Source organism: Chlorocebus sabaeus, chromosome 18, assembly GCF_047675955.1.
Source record: "Chlorocebus sabaeus isolate Y175 chromosome 18, mChlSab1.0.hap1, whole genome shotgun sequence".
Lineage (NCBI taxonomy): Eukaryota > Metazoa > Chordata > Mammalia > Primates > Cercopithecidae > Chlorocebus > Chlorocebus sabaeus.
The window spans coordinates 50,775,508-50,797,415 of record NC_132921.1 but is presented as its reverse complement, the minus strand read 5'-3'; the positions used below and the strand labels follow the sequence as shown (position 1 = coordinate 50,797,415).

The 21,908-nt window shown below is 39.2% G+C and overlaps 1 protein-coding gene across 2 annotated transcripts in view; it reads left to right on the top strand.

The window, feature by feature from the left end:
- MEP1B (meprin A subunit beta) overlaps positions 1-19,919 on the top strand; it is a 30,457-nt gene extending 10,538 nt beyond the window's left edge. Inside the window, exons 6-15 of one of the 2 annotated variants that reach the window (XM_073006515.1) lie at positions 2,666-2,783; positions 3,945-4,123; positions 7,030-7,248; positions 7,896-8,048; positions 10,268-10,483; positions 12,875-13,318; positions 14,860-15,039; positions 16,439-16,565; positions 17,214-17,418; positions 19,710-19,919. In XM_073006515.1, the coding sequence (XP_072862616.1) occupies positions 2,666-2,783; positions 3,945-4,123; positions 7,030-7,248; positions 7,896-8,048; positions 10,268-10,483; positions 12,875-13,318; positions 14,860-15,039; positions 16,439-16,565; positions 17,214-17,418; positions 19,710-19,721 (1,853 nt within the window). In that variant the 3' untranslated portion in view covers positions 19,722-19,919. Of the gene's footprint in view, positions 1-2,665; positions 2,784-3,944; positions 4,124-7,029; positions 7,249-7,895; positions 8,049-10,267; positions 10,484-12,874; positions 13,319-14,859; positions 15,040-16,438; positions 16,566-17,213; positions 17,419-19,706 lie in introns of both variants that reach the window. The other variant, XM_007974350.3, reaches the window with a different exon arrangement.
- The last annotated feature ends 1,989 nt before the right edge of the window (positions 19,920-21,908 follow it).

The window sequence follows — 21,908 nt, the reverse complement described above, 5'->3', positions numbered from 1 at the left end:
AAACTGTGCACATTTTTACATAGTTATAACTATGACGTCTTAAATTTTTTGTTCTAATTTTTTCATTTAATGTTATTGCACTTTTTCATATTGTATGGTCTTTATAATAGAATCAAACTTCAAATTTTTATAGACTAAGTTTTTATATTATGTGATTTTGATTATTTCTTATTTAGAAAATACCTTTGTTTAATATTGTAGAATTCAACTTATTTTCTATGTTCAAATTAAGAAAAGTATCCTTATGTTTCAGAAATGTATACTATCTTCAAATGACTCAGACTAAGAAAATTACTAAGCAAGGCCACTCTTATAGGTAGCAAAAGTAAACACCTATGAAGGTTTGATTTCTGGAAGACCCTATTACTCAGATTCTAGTAGGTCAACCTGTGAAATTCTACCAGTAGGACTGTAGTCTTTGAGCTTGAACTTCAGATGTTACCTGGCTGGTAGATGCAACTTCCCTGAAAGGAGTAACACTCAAAGCAGCCATTTATACTTTCCAGGGCCTAAGTTATAATTCCTTGCCTTAGCACCAAGGGAGAAAAGGCAGTGGGGGAGGCTGAGGGTAAAGAGTTGGGGATAGAAATGAAGGGGAAGGTGCTAGAAACCTGAAGGGGCCACTAAGGGGAAACAATCCTGAACAGCTGCTTACTGAACTCCTAGGACTGCCAGCAACTTGCCTCATTTTCCGAAGCCTGGGGATTTCTATGATATGGTTCCAAGTAGAGCTTTCTACATCTATAATGCAAGGTTAACTAAGGCCCTTGGTAAATAAAGGCATATGGAAAATAAAGATCTTATCTTGGTAAAGGGCCTCAGTGTTTATAAAGCTTTCACGTATTACTTTATTAATTCAAGGAACTGTCCTCATTAAGTTTTGATAAATGGCCTAAACTAGTATGCTCTTTTAAGTTCTATTTAAAACAGTGATATGGTGGTCAGTATTATCATACCTTATTTGAAGGAAATATTACATTTGAAATAATGACCCAAACATGATACTTATAGGACAGAACATTTTGAATGTTACAGCCATACATAGATATAGATACACACACACACACACACACACACACACACACACTTTGCATACTATTTCAGGGTGCTCATAGACCTTCCCATCTGAATGTCCTCAGATTAAAAGCCCAGCTGTGAGGCTTTAAATGCATATTATAGCTTCTCAGATTAAGTATGTGGTGACAATTTATTTTGATTGCCTGTGATCTAATGTCCAATGGATCCAATTTGTAATCCTCTATTCATTAAAATGATAAAAACAATACTCAATGATGCAAAAAGATTTTGATGACATAATATTTAGTGAAAAAATAGTTGGTAAAATGCTATGTAGATGACTTTATTTTTTATAGAAATATTAACATATGTATGTTATATGTGTATTCAAAGACAAAATGTATGGTAAGGGTGATTGATTATTCCTGGATGATAGGATTTTAAATTTCTTTTTATTCATATCAACATTTTAACTTATTTATAATGATAGTGTATTACTTATGTGGTATTGTAAAAGTCTGAATGTAGTGCCTTTTACAACTTATGGATTTTAGGGTCTTCTCTATGTGAATCCTGTTCTTGATCTTCTTAGACCTGCCTCAACAGAGGCATACCAAGTAATCTTCCTTGAACGTCTATGCAATGGTTACTCAAGAAGGGAGAAAGGAAATGAACATTTGACAAATGCTAATTTTACTTGGAACTTCACGTTTACTTTCTCTTATTATCCTCACAATATCCTGCAAAGTTGATTTTATTTCCTCACTTAACTGATAATAACACCAAAGCTCCAAAGGTTGATTGAAATAGCAAAAGTTTTATGTCAAAAGTAAGTGGTGAGGATAGAGAAGAACTTAGGTGTGTCTGGCTCCAAAGTCCAAGCACTTTCCCCTCTGCCATACTGTCTCCTACCTCCTGGCAGGCTCCCATTTTTCACTTCACTAGGACCTGGCCCATATGATGCCTCTCCATGTGCATCTGATACAGCCCCTTCCTCCTGGTCACTCACAAGTTTCTTTTCCTGCATGTTGTTTCTTCCATGCCTCTGCCTTCTTTGAGCTCCATATCCATATCACTCTTATATCCAAAGCATTGGCTCTTACCCCTATTTCGGGCCACGAACTCACTTGCAGACCTCATGAAAGCTCTCTCTAGAAAATGCACTTTGTATATGTAGATATGCACGCGCACGCACACACACACACACATGCACGCTTTGCATACTATTTCAGGCTGTTCATAGACTCTCCCATCTCCAGATCCTCAGATTAAAAGCCCAGCTGTGCGGCTTTAAATACATATTATGTCTTCTCAGATGAAGTATGTGATGGTGATTATCTATTTTGATTGCCTGTGATCCAATGGATATGTTCTCTGAGGTAAAGAAATGCATTTTTATTGTTTAGTAATGCACCATTAGTGAGTGCTAGAGAAATATGAGGCCAAATAAGGGATCTGAAGAATAAGCAGATACTGTATATGATATTCAATGGGTACTGAATTCTAATTTTTGTAAAAATAAAAGACTCAACATTCATGAAGAGACTAACTCATGATAAGCAATACATTACAATGGCCTGCTTCCATGGTAGATTTTTCAATGGTGATTGTTTTAATAAGCATATTTTTGTTTGTTTTCTTCCTTCAGAAATGAATGCTAAGGGAGTTATCCTCAATGCATTTGAACGTTATCGCCTAAAAACCTGTATTGACTTTAAGCCTTGGGCTGGAGAAACAAACTATATATCAGTGATCAAGGGCAGTGGGTAAGTTGAAGACTTAGTCTTCTAAGGCATCTAAGGAGAACTCTAGTGCCTGGGACGTTACATTACAGCAGTCGTCCTAGGCTCTGATCTTTAGGAAGGGGTGGGGACTTTCTTGCTAGTTGCTGGAGAGTAAAAAACAACTGGATCTAGTTTTCATAGACATAGAAATTATATTCCCATACATGTAACCACCTTTAGACAAAGTGGACGGGCTTGCATGCCATCAGACCCACAACCTTGTGAATTTCAGGCCGTTTGTAATTTACATACTCTTTATCCCTTTCAAGTAAAAAAATGTGTATTTATGCGTGTCCATGTCTGTATTAAGCTTATTTTAACCCAACCACTCTTATTTCTTGAGTTAAGAAGGCAACAGTATTATTTGTCTGGAGCTCAGCAATTCTGAGTGATTGCTGTCCCTGTAAAGTCCTTGTTTAACGGGCACAGGCATACCAAGGAGGATCTCAAAGACTTTGAAATTCACAGGAAAAACCAGGTCTGGACCACCTTGGGGATGATTTGCTCCTATGTAATACCTGGCGTTAGGGCAAGTTCTTTAAAGATCACCTGGTCTATAAGGTTTTTTAATATTATACAATACCTGGTATATTAAGCTGTTCTTGCATTGCTGTATGGAAATACCAGAGACTAGGTAATTTATACAGAAAAGAGGTTTAACTGGCTCACAGTTCTGCAGGCTTTATAGGAAGCATGGTGCTGACATCTGCTCAGCTTCTGGAGAGGCCTCTGCAAACTTACAATCATAGTGGAAGATGAAGGTGGAGCAGGAATGTCACATGGCAAAAGCAGGAGCCAGAGAAAGAGTGGGGAGGGGGAGGTGCTACACACTTTTAAATGACCAGATCTCATGAAAATTCACTATTGCAAAGACAGCACCAAGCCATGAGGGGTTTGTCCCCTGACTCAAATACCTCCCACGAGGTCCCACTTCCAGCATTGGGAATTACATTTCAACATGAGATTTGAGTGCTGACAATTGCCCAAACTATATCACTTGGGTTATAAGAGAAATGCACAGTGTTCAGATGTAACAGCAAAGGATTTAGGTGGGTAATGAGGTGGACTAGGCAGTGGGGATTCTGCCCTGAGACCTCAGATTGTAACATCCTCTTCCCCCTTTCTTGTAAATTCTCCTATAAGCTGCTGGTCTTCAGTGGGAAATAGGCGGGTTGGGAAGCAAGAACTTTCCATCGGGGCAAACTGTGACCGAATAGCAACGGTTCAACATGAGTTCCTCCACGCTCTGGGATTCTGGCATGAGCAGTCGCGTTCTGACCGGGATGACTATGTCAGGATAATGTGGGACAGAATTCTGTCAGGTACGTTTCTCTTATTTTCTTATGTTTTTAGTCAAGGACTGAATTTCTAAGCATGTGTCCTCTCTTGCCATCTGTGGCAACTGTTAATAATTTTAAAACTTTGATGTTTTGATGTCTTAATTCATTCAGCTCGAACTCATTCTGAGTTATTAGAGCACTGGTATTCCAGAACCCATATGAGCTAGATATGCTCTTAGAAACTGGGTTTGTGGTTTTAAAGCATATTCAGTTCCACAATATGTTCCTGAGTATTATGTGGAATGGAGTCTGTGCCCAAATTAGTTTTGCAAATCCCCAAGTCTTAGTCCATCTTGCGCTGCTATAACAAAACACCACAGACTGGGTAATTTATAAAGAACTGAAATTTATTCCTCATTGTTCTGGTAGCTGGAAAGTCCAAAATCAAGGGGTGGGCATTTGATGAGGGCCTTCTTGCTGTGTCGCATACCATGGCAGAGGGCAGAAGGGCAAGGGAGAGTCAGAAAAAACAGGGCCAAATCTGTCCTTTTACAAGGAATCCACCCCTGCAGTAGCAAACCTACTCCTGCAGCAATGGGATTAATCCATTTATGAGACAGAGCCCTCACGCCCTAATTACCTCTCATTAGGCCTCACCTCCCAACACTGTTGCAGTGGGGATTAGGTTTCCAATACATGCTTCTGGGGGGACATATTCAAGCCATAGCACCTAGGTTAAAAGAAATTAGACTTATTTATCCCGCTGTACTGCTCTGAGTCTTTATTAGATTGACAGGAATTGTAAATCTCTAAGAAAAGTGATTTACAAAATGATTTGATCATGGTCTTCTTTTTTTCTTTTTGCAGAGTAGCTTGTAGAGTATTTGGATTTATTGTTTCATGGAACAATTTTCAGTAATAGTTGAGTAGCATGAACTGTTTGTGATTCTGTGTTCAAAGTCACAGAGTCTTAATAACCATGTCTGACTAGAGCTCGTGTTTTCCACATTCCACAGTGACACTCAGCTTCCTCATCTGTCCTGCCCGTGCGGGGCGAGACAGAGGAAAGGGCATTGCTATTATGTCTGAGGCACTGTGAGGAGTGCCCTACACGAGGTCCCCTGACACCACACTTCTTGAAATCATAGATCTTGCTCTTCATCCCCCGCCTCTGCTTATCTCAAATGGGGTCAGGCATAGCAGCAAACTAAAAGATTTCTAGAGAAACAGCAGTGTTTAGCTTTAATCCACAGCCATAGTCTTTAGAATTCCCAAAGTCTTATTTTTGATCAAAACTTCTGCCCACATTTGATAACACATCTTTATGTTTTGGAGATTAGAACCACCTCAATGTGTCTACAGAATCATTCCATTTCAAGTTGGAATCACTTGCCCATTGGTAGAATGCTAAATGGCCTGATGTCTTCTCTAAATAGATTCATTTTTGTTTTTTATTATTATTTTAAACCGACAAATCATAATTGTAAATACTTATGGGGTACAGTGATATTTTGACATGTGTACACAATGTGGAATGACTAAAACAAGCTGCTTAACACAGCCATCACCTCACTTATCATTTCTGTGGTGAGACATTTGAGATTTATTCTCTTAGCAGTTTTGAAATATTCACTACATTATTATTAACTATAGTCATCGTGCTTTACTTATTTATTTATTTTGAGACAGAATCTTGCTCTGTTGCCCAGGCTGGAGTACAGTGGTATGATCTTGGCTCACTGCAACTTCCGCCTCCTGGGTTCAAGTGATTCTCCTGCCTCAGCCTCCCGAGTAGCTGGGATTACAGGCGCCCGCCACCACAGCTGGCTACTTTTTGTATTTTTAGTAGAGATGGGGTTTCAACATGTTGGCCAGGCTGGTTCATCATGCTTTAAATACATCTACACATATTCTAGTAACCATGAATTATGGTTAGTCAATAACCACATGTCAATGCTTTCTAATGACTTCTTTGTAGGATAACTAGAAAGTTATCATTCCCAGGTTTCATCTCACCATCCCTTCAAAGTTTTCTTACTTCCATCTCCATCTACCGTGGATGTCCTCAGCCTGCCATCACTGCTGGCCAATGCCCTGAGTTCAACAACACTTTTTGTTGTTGTTGTTTGAGACAGGGTCTTACTCTATCACCCAGGCTGGAGTGCAGTGGCGTGATTACAGCTCACTGCAGCCTCGACTTCCCAGGCTCAGGCAATCCTCCCACCTCAGCCTCCTGAGTAGCTGGTACTACAAGCATGCACCACCACGCCTGGCTAATTTTTAAAATATTTATTTTATTTTATTTTATTTTATTTTATTTTATTTTGAGATGGAGTCTCATTCTGTCACCTAGGCTGGAGTGCAGTGGTGCAATCTCGGCTCACTGCAACCTCCGCCTCCTGGGTTCAAGCAATTCTCCTGCCTCTGCCTCCCAAGTAACTGGGATTACAGGCACGCACCAACACGCCAGGCTAATTTTTGTATTTTTAGTAGAGACGGGGTTTCACCATGTTGGTCAGGCTGGTCTTGAACTCCTGACCTCATGATCAGCCTGCCTTGGCCTCCTAAAGTTCTGGGATTACAGGCGTGAGCCACCACCCCTGGGCTTAAAATATTTATTAGAGATGAGGTCTCACTTTGTTGCCCCGGCTGGTTAGCAACACTTTTTAGACTCCTCCTTTCCACGAGCAGTTTTTACAGCCTTAGACTAAATGCCAGTGTCCTAACTATAGGCCGCAATAAAACCTTAGATATGTTCAGTGTCACTGCTGGTATTACAGTTCTAAGTTTGAATGTTATATTGTAAGATGGGAATAATGAAACTGTTATTAGTTGTAGCAAAAATTGTTTGAGTTTATTATATTCTCCATTTCTAAGTGAGCAATATTTGGAGTAAGATAAGCTGAATTTTGTGAACATCAAGTAAAGATTTTTTATTTATCCTTTAGGCAGAGAACACAATTTTAACACCTATAGTGACAGCGTATCAGATTCCCTGAACGTTCCCTATGATTATACTTCAGTAATGCACTACAGTAAAACTGCATTCCAAAACGGAACAGAGCCGACAATTGTCACAAGAATCTCAGACTTCGAAGATGTGATCGGCCAGCGAATGGATTTCAGTGACTCTGATCTCCTAAAGTTGAATCGACTGTATAACTGCTGTATGTGACAGGTTCTTTGAAATGACTTATATTTCCCTCTGTTATATAGGAAAAAATGATGGTCTGTGCCATTTCGTCGAGCACTGGTGGGGTTTCTGAGATTATGGAGACTTGATATTCAGGAAGTAAACAGAATAGTACTCATATCTCAATCTACACCTTGGAAGCAGCATTTTTCTTTTCACCACGTCTGGTGTTGAGATCTAAAAACAAATTGGGTCCTGTAGGAATATGCCTCAGGCAGGTTTTTAAAGCTGTTACTAATTCAAACATGGGTAAGATTGATACTCACACTTCCTTTTAGCTAGAATGATATGTCTAGTGGTAATATGAATGGGATCAAATAATCTGGATTGTGGCTTAATGATTGGAATACCTAGGGGAGTGTAGACTCAGATTTCTACAAATTAGATAATTTTTTTAAAAAAAAAGATGGGGCAGGGAGCTTATTCAGATGTGCAGAATTAATTACCTTCTTTGTAGGGGTTCTGCAAATAAAGAGGGATCTTTAAGCCATCATCACCCAGAATCAGCCAGGTGTTCCCTGTAATACCAACCTGGCATTTCTAATACTGTGATAAGTTCAGTTTTTGTTACTTAGATTATCATGTTGTATGAGTGTCAATAATTGTTTTTTGCTTTTGTAGCCTCTTCCTTGAGTTTTATGGACTCGTGCAGTTTTGAACTGGAAAATGTGTGTGGCATGATCCAAAGTTCAGGAGATAATGCTGACTGGCAACGGGTTTCACAGGTTCCCAGGGGGCCAGAGAATGATCACTCCAACATGGGCCAGTGCCAAGGTAACAGGAGTGAGATACTCCTAGATTGTATACTCAGTGGCTACAGCCACGTTCTTCTCTATGAAAGACTGGGATTTTATCTCTAATTTCTATCAGAATCATTACTGATTATTCATTAGGTGACTACTGAGAAGTAGGTCTTGCACCTGATAAAGACATTGTTAATTGCTTTTCCTTCTGCGTTTATTTTTCTTTCTACAAGTCAGAGCTGGGCTCTGTGATGCCTCTACCAGTGCGTTCCCAAGGAGAGCATACCAGACTGGGCCTCCTGCAAGGCCTCTTATTTCAGGGGCAGTACTATTGTTTTCTAGAAGTTTGCAGAATACAAGAGACTCTTGCCAATGGACAGCACTAGGCTGTGAACTATTGTTTCAGAACTGTAGCTGGATGTGATTATATGCTCCTGTTACAAAAATATCTAAAAAGCACCATTTATTTAATTTTCTTCAGATGCATATCCCTTTCCATTTTCATTTTGTTTTGCCTTAAGTAGCTATTTGGCTACAAGGACCACATTTTTACTTATTTGCTTATTCTGGCAACAAATATGTAAAACTAGACTTCAGAACTTAGGGCCAGTGCTTAATAATAATAGCTCAGATGATCTAGGTAGGAATTGGAGGCCTTCAATAGCAAAAAGGTGCTTTTCCTTTTATTTTTCTTTTTAAATGCATATTTGGATAGCGGATAGTGGTCCTACTCAGACCAGAGGAAAGTAGATAGGAAGAGAGGGAGGAAAGGAAGAAGAATAGAGACCAGGTAGCTCTCACTTTTTTTTGTTTTTGAAAGCTAATTTCTGTAGTAAGGGAAAGGTTCCCTAACCTTGTGTCTTTCATAAATTGCCTGCTCCTAGAACCATATTTAAATGCCCAAAACAATTCCCTGCATATAGTGGAAACTAAGTAAATACTTGAAATAAGGTAAAGAAAATTGGGCCGGGTGCAGTGGCTCATGCCTGTAATCTCAGGCCTTTGGGAAGCCAAGGTGGGCGGATCACCTGAGGTTGGGAGTTTGAGACCAGCTGGGCCAACATGGTAAAACCCCATCTCTACTAAATACGTAAAAATTAGCTGGGTGTGGTGGCGCATGCCTGTAGTCCCAGCTAGTCGCAGGACTGAGGCAGGAGAATCACTTGAACCCGGAAGGCAGAGGTTGTAGTGAGCTGAGATAGTACCATTGCATTCTAGCCTGGACAACGGAGTAAGACATTGCCTCAAAAAAAAAAAAAAAAAAAAAGGAAACAAAATATATATACATTCAAACCAGAATTACTAGTTCTGCCTTCTTTAGAGTATTGGAAGATTAAGTATTGCAGATAATGAAAGCAGAGAACTGGGAGGTGCCTCTGAAATTATCAGGTTCAATTATTCTCAATGTTTTCATTACAAATATCATTTAAAAAATATTAAAATGTGAATCTCCCCAGATGGTTGCTGTAGTTACAGTATCTTCTGAGAGTTGAATTTATTTATTTCTTTTCTTTTTTTCTTCCTTCTTTTTTTGTGACAGTTTGAAGCCAAAGAAGTTAGAATGTGTTTTTAAAAACAAGGGAGCAGCCAAGGCCGTGGTTTCCTGGCTGGGCTCTCGCTCCTGTCCGCATTGTGTGTTCACCTCTCCAGAAAGACCTAGAAGCTCACATTGAATTAGCCTTGGGAGACACAGATGCTACAACTCTCTACCCACCCAAGTTTCAAACCCTCCTTTTGACTTAATTTCCATTTTCCTTTTCCATATTCTCAGAGGGGGAACAACCTTCTGTAGCATCTTTTTCCAGTGGTAGCTCTTCCCACTTGGAGCTGGACCAGGGTTGCGGGCACTTGAAAGGTGTCCTGTGTAGACTCTACCTTTTAGCCCTGCTGTTTGGTCTTGACCTGCAGCCTTACAGTGGAGTTTTAAAAAATTAGCATTGGATACTTAAACTTGCTGTATCTTTATAGCTCATAGCAAATGAAGAAAAGCAAGGATTAGTGCCCACGGAAAACTACTATTGTAAGTAAACGTCTTATAAATAATAGAGAGGTTTGAGTTTTATACTGTGATGTCAATCTGCTAGCTTTTGCAAGTGCCAGATATGTAGCTTAGGCTTCTGTCGTTTCTCCCTGGCGATTTATATATGGATATTACTTACGCCTCGTGTAAAGAATCTAGCACCGCTATTAACAAACACACATTTCCATACCCAGTATCTGTTTTCTCTCAGTTCTGCTTTTCTTTAACAGGTTCTGGTTTCTTCATGCATTTCGATAGTAGCTCTGTAAATGTGGGGGCCACAGCAGTGCTGGAAAGTAGAACGCTGTACCCTAAAAGAGGATTTCAGTGCTTGCAATTTTACTTATATAACAGTGGCAGTGAAAGTGATCAACTGAACATCTACATCAGGGAGTATTCTACAGACAATATGGATGGCAATTTAACCCTTGTGGAAGAAATAAAAGGTACAATGTCAACATTCTTATTGTTTGGATTCAAAGTGAGGCAATCTTAGGTCTTTTCTTTAGTTAATGCAACAATTTACAATAGGGCAGGGGCTACTGAGTCACTACCCTTCAACTAAGGACTAGATTCTTCTTGTTTCAAGTGGTGGCAAGGAAGCTAGAATGAAGACTCTTTCTGAGTGCTCTGTTACGTAACACTCACTTAAGAAACTGTAGATCAGTCTCTGGCACTATGGAGGTCAGTTCTTGGCAAATAATAAAAATACAAAGCCGGGCGCAGTGGCTCACAGCTGTAATTCCAGCACTTTGGGAGGCCAAGGCGGTCGGATCACCTGAGGTCATGAGTTCAAGACCAGACTGGTCAACATATAGTGAAACCTTGTCTCTACTGGAAAAATACATAAATTAGCTGGGAGTGGTGGCACACGCCTGTAGTCCCAGCTACTTGGGAAGCTGAGGCAGGAGAATTGCTTGAACCCGGGAGGTGGAGGTGGCAGTGAGCTGAGATCACGCCACTGCACTCCAGCCTGTGCGACAGAGCAAGACTCTATCTCTGAAAAAATAGATAAAATAAAATAAAATACCTAAAAATACAATGTGAAATAGCTTAGGCAAAATAGGACGGGCTCCTGGCTGAAGGGTAGTTACAGCCTGTGGGACAGACGAGGGAGACACTGGCTTGAGGGGGAATTATTAATAGCTCTGTCTCTGAACATCGCTGGGCACCTCTTGTTTTACCTCAGAATGGCTTTCTTTATAGGACTGGTACTTTGGTTGTTTCACTTTCCAGCTTACATTTGACCGAATTTGCTATCAGTCTGGAAAAAGGACTCTTCCTCTAATACAAAGATTAGAAAATAAATCCCAGTGAAGAACTGGGATGCTTATGACTTCAGTTAAACACAGCCTCTGGAGCAATTCCTGAGTGGGAAGGGAGTACCCACCCTTCTTACCAACAATATGTCGGAGAGGAGAGCCATGTTGAGCACCTATGCAAGTAGATAGTTAAGGGGGTGACTGAGAAAGGGAGGGGCTGTGGGCTGGCAGATATATTACTGTCTATTCCACTTAATCATCTCATGGCTTGAATGAATTGAGTAATTCAGTTTGTTCCACAATTGGATCCATATTAGGCAATATAGTATGCCATTTTCCTCCTGTTTTTAACAAGGAGAAACAATCTGAAATACAGGTGATATTTTTCTTTGTGAACACCTATAAGCAGTGAGGTTTCTAATCTCACTAAGAATATACACATATTATACATATATATTATTCATGTAACAAAATAAAATATGAAGTATAATTATATATAATATGTATTATATATTAAATATATAAAAGTCTTATATATAAGCCATATGTTACTATAAATATTATATATTATGTATTGATATATAAATTAATATAAATATTGATATAATGTATCTATAATATATATAATTGTCCAGGATTGGAAGGGGGATCCTTTCTATTAGCAATCTGTGGGTGTGTCATTGATACACAGTAACACAAAAAGGCACTTAAGAAACTTCCTTATTTTCTGTCATTTGGGTATGTCTAACTTATTTTCAAGTAGCTGTGTTTCACATTAAGCACCAACATATTTTTGTTTTAAGACTCTGTGTTAACCACTAGTTTGACATGAATTTCTCAGCTGCTGTCCATCTGGGAGTTTCTGCAGATTATTTAGTATACTGCTTCTTATTTGAGTATGTGATATAAGAAAATCAGACAAAATGGCATATCATGTGCTGCTAGCGAGGGTTCTGGGCTAATAGTTGGGGAGGGAGTGCAGGTTGGAAAGAAAGAAGGTGGTACCAAATATCAGATGAATACTTACAATGCTGAGTCACTGGGAAGTGATCTAAAGAGTAGATTGTGGGATGTGGGCTTTCCAGGGTTTGGTGGATTCTGTTTAATATTACCAAAAGGTTGATTGAAGATTTTCTATGTGAGGGAAGTATTCCAATCAAACCATAAATATATTAAAGAAGGCTTTGCCTGGGTATTACAGGAATCTTGGGTAGAAGTGTTACGAGTGTTGGGCTTGCTGGCTGTTTAACAATGGAGAATGCCAGGTAACTCATAGGTAGGGCATGAAGTACTCATGAGCTAGATGTTGTTATTTACTCTCCGATCTCTAGGAAAGGGTGATCTATTTGAGAAACAGCTAGACAAATATTCAGCTATTCCAGAGAACAGTGTGACCCCACAGAAGCACCTTTAAGTAAATAATTCTAGGCTGGAGCTTTGGCAAAACCATACTTCTGACCCACAGAAATAAATCGGTTTTGGATTATCCTTTGTCTAAGAAGGCTAGAAATCTAATGTTGACATGTACATAATTTAAACTTCTTTGTCTTTGAAATAATAATAACTCTTTTGCAGAAATACCCATTGGGAGCTGGCAACTTTATCATGTAACATTGAAAGTGACTAAGAAGTTTAGAGTGGTGTTTGAAGGACGCAAAGGCTCTGGCACATCACTGGGTGGTCTGTCTATTGATGACATCAATCTTTCGGAAACACGGTGCCCTCATCATATCTGGCATATAAGGAATTTCACACAGTTCATTGGCAGCCCAAATGGAACTCTGTATAGCCCTCCATTTTACTCTTCTAAAGGTTATGCCTTTCAGATTTACTTAAATCTAGCCCATGTGACTAATGCAGGGATATATTTCCACTTGATCTCTGGAGCCAATGATGATCAATTACAGTGGCCATGTCCTTGGCAACAAGCCACAATGACACTTTTGGATCAAAATCCTGACATTCGACAGCGTATGTCCAATCAGCGGAGTATAACTACAGACCCATTTATGACCACCGGTTCGTAACTCATTTTCTTTATTGCTAATAAACAATCATTGCTCTAGGAGGGATGGATAATTTTGGGAATGAGAGACTGCACAGTTAGTTACTTAGGGAATTTTGAGTCCCAAATCTTCAGAACAGATATTTAGGAGAAAGGTTTCAAGAATTGTGGACAGAGTCTTTCAGACAGGAGCTCATCAGAAATGTCAGCAAGGACTCCAACAAATAAAGAAGATACTGACTGTATTCCTGGGAATTGATGGCCCTCCTCAGATTTCCACTTCTGTGCAAGAAGTGTTGGTTTTAGAGTCTGACATGCCTGAGTTCAAGTCCAAGCTTTGCTTCTCATTAGCTATGTGACCTTGAGCAGATAATCTCTTAGGGCCCCTCAACTGTAAAGTGTCCTCAACTGTAAAGCCAGGGCTGTAGTAACCATTCCACAGATTTGCTATGAGAATTAGTACAGGTCAAGTGTGGAAGCTGTGGAAAGGCCTGCGGTGGAAAGGCCCTCAGACGTTGGGTTTTTCTAACTCATGCTACCTTGTTCACGTCACTGGGAATGTCAAAAATAATTCAGCGTTGGAAATGGGGGTAGTTTTTGACCAGAACGAAGGTATTGAGCAGGTGCATTCAAGTGTTGGTGGGAAGGGTATGAGAATGCATTATAATTTCTTAGTAAAAAGTTACAGAGGATTTGCTAATCGTGACATCATTCCCCATCTTTCCCATCTCAAAAAGAAGTAACCCACTGAAAGCAATGATCACACTTCTAATTTTAATAACTCTTTGCTTCTGAGACCCTCATAAAGGAAAACAATGAAATTATGGCAAGCTGAATATTTTTGCCAAATGTGAATTCTATATATGAAAAACATGGACCAAATTGGCATAGAAAAAAAATCCAACTTAATCTCATAGGAAAGCAATAATATTCACCAATGGAATTGTAGGGACTTGACATTCAGAATTTCTTCACTTTTTCCTAAAGTGTTTCTTCCTGAATGACCTTAAAAGCAGCTCAGGGCTGGGTAGGTCATTATCTTTTCCCAGAAGCAGTACTTCTTCTTGTCTTCTACTTCTGAAGCACTTTGCTTGTTAGGTGGATAATTCAGTTAATAAGATAAATCATTCTATGCTGATATTAAAAACTCTCTCAGCAATATATTGCTTTAACTGGACAAACTGTAACTTTGTAAAAGGACTCTCTTAGTAGCCTTAGGCTACTAAGAAATTATTCTAATAGATAGGAGGGTTTCTATACCGTTCAGTAAGTAGAGATATGATATTCCCAGGAATATCTGGTACCTAGGAAACTTCTGGTACCTCTCCACTCTTATTCTACAGTGTGGTCCTCCCTGCCAGGTAATTTCATTTCCTCTAGGACAGTATAAATGAACAAGCCCCAGCGATTTGCCAGGGAATACATCACAGGCCAATAGCATCATTTAATTATTTTGAGCTCCAGCCTAATTGTGTTTCACATTGCCTGTTCTTTCCTACCACCAAAAGCTACGATGATGATAAACACACTCCATTAATATAAATTGCTTTTTCAGATAATGGAAGCTATTTTTGGGACAGGCCTTCCAAAGTGGGAGCAGTGGCTGTTTTCCCTAATGGAACTCAGTTTAGAAGAGGTGGGGGCTATGGAACCAGTGCCTTTATAACCCATGAGAGGCTGAAAAGCAGAGATTTTATAAAAGGAGATGATGTTTATATCCTACTGACAGTGGAAGGTATGTCAATAAAAGTAGTTTTGTATAAGCTAGTTTTTTGTTGTGGCCACTGATTATTTTCTGTTTATTTCTGCATTCCATTTTTAGGTGTATTATGTAGAGATGTTGGGGGAAATGGGCATGAGTGGGGTGTGAGGGGAACATGAATTATTGACAACATGAAAATAATTTAATTTGAAACAGTAAGGACTCCAGAATAAAGAATTTAATGACTACCACATGAAGCTATAGTGGAAATCTTTAGGTTGGGAAATTTCTTTAGAAATAAATTAAAATAGAACAATTATACTCTAGGATTCCTGAAATAGAAATGTCACATCAGCACATGAAATGACTGGAAACGGCTGTGTCTTATCTGTTTCAAATGTACATACATGCATACATATATACACACACACACACACACACACATATATATAGGCAGAAATGATATTAATCTCTTGTTAGATTAATGTTAAATTTCTTACTCTTGCAGCCAATAAATACATTTTGCAGCAATTCTGGTGGTTTCCACTTTTTATGTGGTAGGATTTTAACTCATTTTCTATTAAAGACCCACTTGGGTCTCAGTAAATCAGATTGTTGTTTGTGATGAAAGGTGGTGCAATTAAAACCCACAAAAATTTGACTCCAGTGTCCATTAGAGTAAATCTAGATGATACCTCTTGGAGAAATTATTCAGAAATAACTTTTGTTAAGAGAGAAAACATTTTGTGTAGCAGAGAAAAAAAATCAGATATGCATCAGTTCTCTTTGACCATAGCGATTTCAACCAGAAGCAATAACAAATACAGCAAAGAGCATAACACTATTTGTCAGGGCACTTGGTGTCTTTCTCCAAGTCTCCACCAACTTGCTCTACCAAGCCAGAGACCTGTGACCTTGGGCAATGCCCTCAATTACTTTACATTTCTGAGTTTTGGTTTCCTTATCTGTCTCTTGAAAGTTGGCATCAGGGGCTTGTACCCTTCTGGGCTCCCACAATCCAGGCCAGCATGTGGTTGAGTTAGAGCTCCAGCAGGCTGGCCTACTTTCCCTTTGCCTAGTTCTTATCTCGCTGCCTATATCAATGTTGCTAGACTGTGCTTCAAGGTTACCTGAATTTCTCACAAGCCTAAAATGTGATCATTGTCTATTTTGAAACTTAAGATTGGGCTTGGCATGATGGCTCACACCTACAATCCCAGGACTCTGAGGCCGAAGTGGAAAGACTGTCTGGGCCCGGGAGGAAAGACCAGCCTGGGCAACATTACAAGATCCCACCTCTAAAAAAAAAAAAAAGAAAGAAAGAAAGAAAGAAAAAAGGAAAAAAGAGACATTAAAAGAAAAAGAAACTTAAAGATCAAATGATTGTTAAACAAAAGCTGATTTCCATCCACACTCTTCCCCATCTTCCTAGACATATCTCACCTCAACTCTACGCAAATCCAGGCAACACCAACCCCTAGTGTCCAAGACCTGTGCTCAAAAACCACCTGTGAAAATGATGGTGTCTGCACTGTTCGAGATGGCAAAGCTGAGTGCAGGTAAGGATCATTTGGAAGAGATCTCTCCATTCTTTGGTTAGAAATTTTATTCCCATAATGTAGGATTAAATACTTGATAGTTCTTATGAATGAAATCAGTTGATTCTCATCTCACAGTCATTCATAGAATTTTTTGTGGTGTTGTCCTCCTTTTGGGGCTTTGGATAACCACAAGAACTATCTTTGTGATAACCAACACAATTTTTTATGAAAAAAAAATATTACACTATATTCTAATTGTCTGAAAAAGTCCTCACAACAGTCCAGTCATTTTAAGTGTAGCTGCCTCCATTTCCTAGATGAAGATACTGACGTTCTGAGGAGCCCTTGGCCAAGATGTGAAGCTGGAGGGTGGTGGGCATGGGACGCTGAGAACTAAACTTTCTCTATTACCTGTGCTATCAGCCTTTCCTAACTTGCAGATGCTGTTTTAGTATCAGATTAGGAGGAATTCCATTTTTTCTTTCCATTGCTTACACCTGTGCTCTAGGTGCTTGTCTCCCTCCAGTCCAGAGTGGGTAAAATGGTTCCATAGAGCAGTGACCTATTGGTGATCAAATAGACTAAAGGTGATCCACATCTTTCACTGTGAAGATTTCTGGAGTTACATATCAACTCATAACTCTGAGTCACACTCTCAATGTGCAGGTGCCGGTCAGGGGAAGACTGGTGGTACATGGGAGAAAGGTGTGAAAAGAGAGGCTCTACCCGAGACACCATCGTCATTGCCGTTTCATCGACTGTCGCTGTGTTCGCCTTGATGCTCATCATCACTCTTGTCAGTGTCTATTGCACCAGGAAGAAATATCGTGAAAGGATGAGCTCAAACGGACCAAATTTGACTCTGCAAAATGTAAGTTGAGGCTGATGTTTGATTATTCACAACCTATTGGTGAAATCTTATAGAGAGGAACTAGGACATTTTTGATATACTTTGGTTCTTGCCTTCTTCTCTTTGTTTCCTATGCTGGGACAACTGATTTCAGACTATAAAAGTTCTTATTACTTTCACTGTAAATCAACAATTCTTAAATTGGGATTTATGGAGGTTCATTATCCTCCTGGAATTGTATACAACATTGTGTATAGTTGTGTGTAGGGGTTTTTTCCTGGAGTGTGGGGTGGTCTGTGACCTGAAAGGCACAATTGATTTTGCCTGCAAGTTCAAACCTTCCTGGTAAAGGGGAGAGGTGGCCTGCAAGTGTTTTTGTTCTAAAGGCTTTAGAGTGGTGCTGAGCTGAGGCCCGTAGGAAGCTGAGGCCCGTAGGAAGGGCATGTTTGGGGACGCTTTTTCATTAAGGAAGGTTCCAGTTCATTCTGGCTTCACGTGGAATAACTAATTCTAAGGCAGGTTTTCAAGTAAAGGATTTAGGCTTGCCTCAAAAAATCTCTCAAATGTCTAGACTCCTGAAACGACCCTGTTTCCAGTAGGTCCCTTGGGAAGCTGACTCTGAGATGGATATTTGTACGTAGGAGGTTGATTGGGGAGGGCTCCTGGAACACATATAATAGGCCGAGGGAGCTGGCCTGAGCAGAGAGTGAGGTTAGACTGTGATGTGGTTGCAGCTGAGGCCTCAGCCCATCCTCCAGGGAGCTCTGGAGTGGGGATGATTCCTTCTTAGGCACGTCCTGAATCAAGGGAGGGGGGCCAGGCCTTCGTACTCCCATCGCTGGAATGGGGCTGCCCCCAAAGAGGGGCATAAAATTGGACAAGGCAACCACCTTTGGGGGAGGGCATTTCTTGCATGACAGCCTTCATTCAAAGGACAGGACCAAGCAGCAGTGCCCTAGCATCCACTACATACTTCAGCAGTAGAGCACAGAGTTTTACATGCTGATTCATGTTCTTCCTCGCAAAGGAGCACAGAGAAAGTGGCATGAAATCTGAACATTACTTAAAAATGAAGCCCTAAAATTCTTCCAGTTCTAGTTCATTCCAATTGGAGTCTCTGAAAATTGCTACTGAAGCCAGTCAGAAAACATGCCCAATGAGAATATCTCCAAAAATAAAAATACCGGAATTGGCTAAAGCAAGAGTACACTTTCTTAAGAAAAACGATTATTCAAAACATACTATATTTAAAGTTATGAGTTTTTAAAGGGGACAGACGGGTATCAAGATATTATTATTTATATCAAGATATAAAATAATAAAAACATGTTTGACTAAGTCAGTCAAAACCTGGACAATGATAATGAACTGAAAGGAAATTGTTGTATTATCGTAGGCTGTTGTCCTATTTCGTCAACATCAGGAAGATGTTTAATGCTAATAATATGGCAATAGATCAATTACCTCACAAAACTATTACAAAAGTGCTTAAAATATAAACAGATTGTTTTGTTTTAAGACAACTTTCAGCTTATTTTATGACTCAAAATAAAAGGGAAAAATCAGCGAATACTTGGCCTGGTATGTCAACCTGATGGCAGCTGTGCCTGCAAGTTCGGTCTCCTGGGCCATTGGGATGAGCCAGAAGTTGGTGCATGGAAGGTGGAACAGTGGCAGGGCAGGAGGGGACAAGTTAACTGGGTGGATGGGATTGCCAGGATATTTCCTTGACAATGGGAAGTGTAACAGCTGTTATAAGGACTCTAACTTAGCAAGTAAAAATTGGAAGGAGTTAAAGAAAAGTGACAAAACCAAAGAGAAGAGACAGAAGGAAACCAAGTCAATAAAGTGGGGAAACCATGAGAGTATCAGGGACATGGTAAGGATAGTAAGTGGAAGCACACACACACTCCATACTATTACAACAGAACTATTTTGTGTCTGGGTCATTTAAACACATTCCCAAGGACAAGGCAGTTGACTTACATTATCTTAGGCTAGGCATTTCTACAGTTAATTCACTGATAACAGATCTCACAGATGTTGTTTAGATCTTAAATCAGAATGACCTTTTTTCCTGAGGCAAATGTATGTGTTCACCGTAATGTTTTAGCATCTGAATAATGTGGGCTCAAAAAGCCAGGGCTCTAAATGGAGACCAGGAGCAGGAGCCATTGCCAGCTAGGAGGGAGGCCAGGAGACTACTGATGGGGACTTTATTTAAAGACTAGATCGTTTTATTGTGATTCATTTAAATAACAGTTTTTAAATTTAGAAATTAAATCATCAATTGTTCTTTCCTCTTTTAGCAGCATGCTTTTTGAAGATTAACTCGACAATATGGCCAGCAAATGAAATTAAAAAGGATTCTTTGTCATGGATTTGCCTAAGGGATATTACAACCACCTCGTTCTTCTAAAAATGGATCTTTTTCTGTAAATAGCTGCAAATACTATAAATCACTATTTTGGTCAAAGTCAATTTGGTGAAATACGTTTGTGTTTACTTCTTTTAAATGAGGGAAAAGCAATTCAGGCTCTTCTGAAAGTATAATATTGTCTAGAAAAAAGGGAGAGCAACAGTTAGAGATTGCTTTTCAAATTATTGATCCTTCCATATGGGGGCCACGTGTGGTGTCCTCACAAGTGATTCCTTAGAAACCCACTAGAAACACCCAGTGGGAATGATCCTCCATGCGGAATTGCAGCAGTTTCAGTGCCATCCTTTCCCAGCATTGGGAAGGGTAATGGGATAGCTCCCCACTCTCTGTTAATATACATTCTTCTCCACAACTGGCTACTCTCTTGTTTTCTTATATAGTCCCTATGGTACATGAGCTTGGTTTAGAATTTGATTGAGCAAATGACTATAATCAGCAAGAAAACCTTTCACTCTTTGAGTGGCAAGTCTCAAAGTTTTTGGGTCTCAGGAGTCTTTACATTTTAAAAATTACTGAAGATCTCAAATAGATTACTGAGGATCTCAAATAGATTACTCAGGAATCTTCACATTTTAAAAATTACTGAGGATCTCAAATAGATTACTGAGGATCTCAAATAGATTACTCAGGAATCTTCACATTTTAAAAATTACTGAGGATCTCAAATAGATTACTCAGGAATCTTCACATTTTAAAAATTACCGAGGATCTCAAATAGATTATTCAGGAATCTTCACATTTTAAAAATTACTGAGGATCTCAAACAGATTACTGAAGATCTCAAATAGATTATTCAGGAATCTTCACATTTTAAAAATTACTGAGGATCTCAAATAGATTCCCGAGGATCTATTTTGCTTACAAGCAGCTCATTGATTTAAATAAGTGTTTATTAGAAATTCAAACCAGGAAAAATTTAATGTATTTATTAATCACAAAAAATAAGCCCCTTCTATACTAACATAAATATTTTTATGAAAAATAGCTGTATTTTTCAAAGCAGGAGAATATTTAGCAAAGAGAGGGGCATTGGTTTACATTTTCTGGGAAAATCTCTAATGCCTAGCTCAATAGAAGACAGCTGAGTTTTCACAGATGCTTCTGCATTTATTCTGTTGTGATATATTAATTTGTTTGAAGATGTGAAGAAAATCTAACCTCACACAAATATGTTCTTGGAAAAGGGAGGCATATTTGAATAGTTGCCTTTATAGAGCCACATCCATTTCTCTCTTCTCCCACCTCCTGTTTATCCTCTGGCAACCGTTAATATGTTCTCTATATCATTTTGTAATTTTTAAAACATTCTATTAATAGAACCATTCAGTGTGGCACATTTTGGGATTTGCTTCCCTCTGCCCTCTCAACTTAATTCTTTGCAGATTCATCCAGGTTATCATGCCCATCAGCAGTTTGTTTATTTTCACTGGTGGTGTCCATGATATGGATGGACTAAAGGTTGTTGAATAATTCATTGCTGAAGGACATCTGGGTTGTTACCAGCTTTTTGATGATTATAAATAAAGCTGTTATAAATGTTTGTGTGCAAGATTTTGAGTCTTCATTTCTCTGGGATATTGCATGGTTAGTTTTTAAATAAACTACCAAAATGATTTGCAGAGCACTATACCATTTTGCATTCCCACACGCAATAGATGCATGATCCAGTTTCTCTGCATTTCCTCCAGTTCTTGGTGTTGTCATGATTTTTTAAAAATAGAGTTTATTTTTTAGCGCAGTTTTAGATGCACAATGAAACTGAACAAAAGTACATAATACCTCTGTTCCCACAGATACACAGCCTCCTCAACTATCAACATCCTGCACCAGACTGGTACATTTGCTACAACTGATGAACCTTCATTGACACATCAATTTCACTGAAAAGTCCATCATTTGCATGAGGCTCATTCTTGGAGCTGTACAATCTATAGGTTCGACAAGTGTATAAAAACGTGTATCCACCATGGTAGTATCATACAAAATAGTTTCACTTCCCTAAAAATCCTCTATACTGTGCCCATTCATCCTTCCCTCCCCACCAACCACTGGTAACCACTGAGTCTTACTT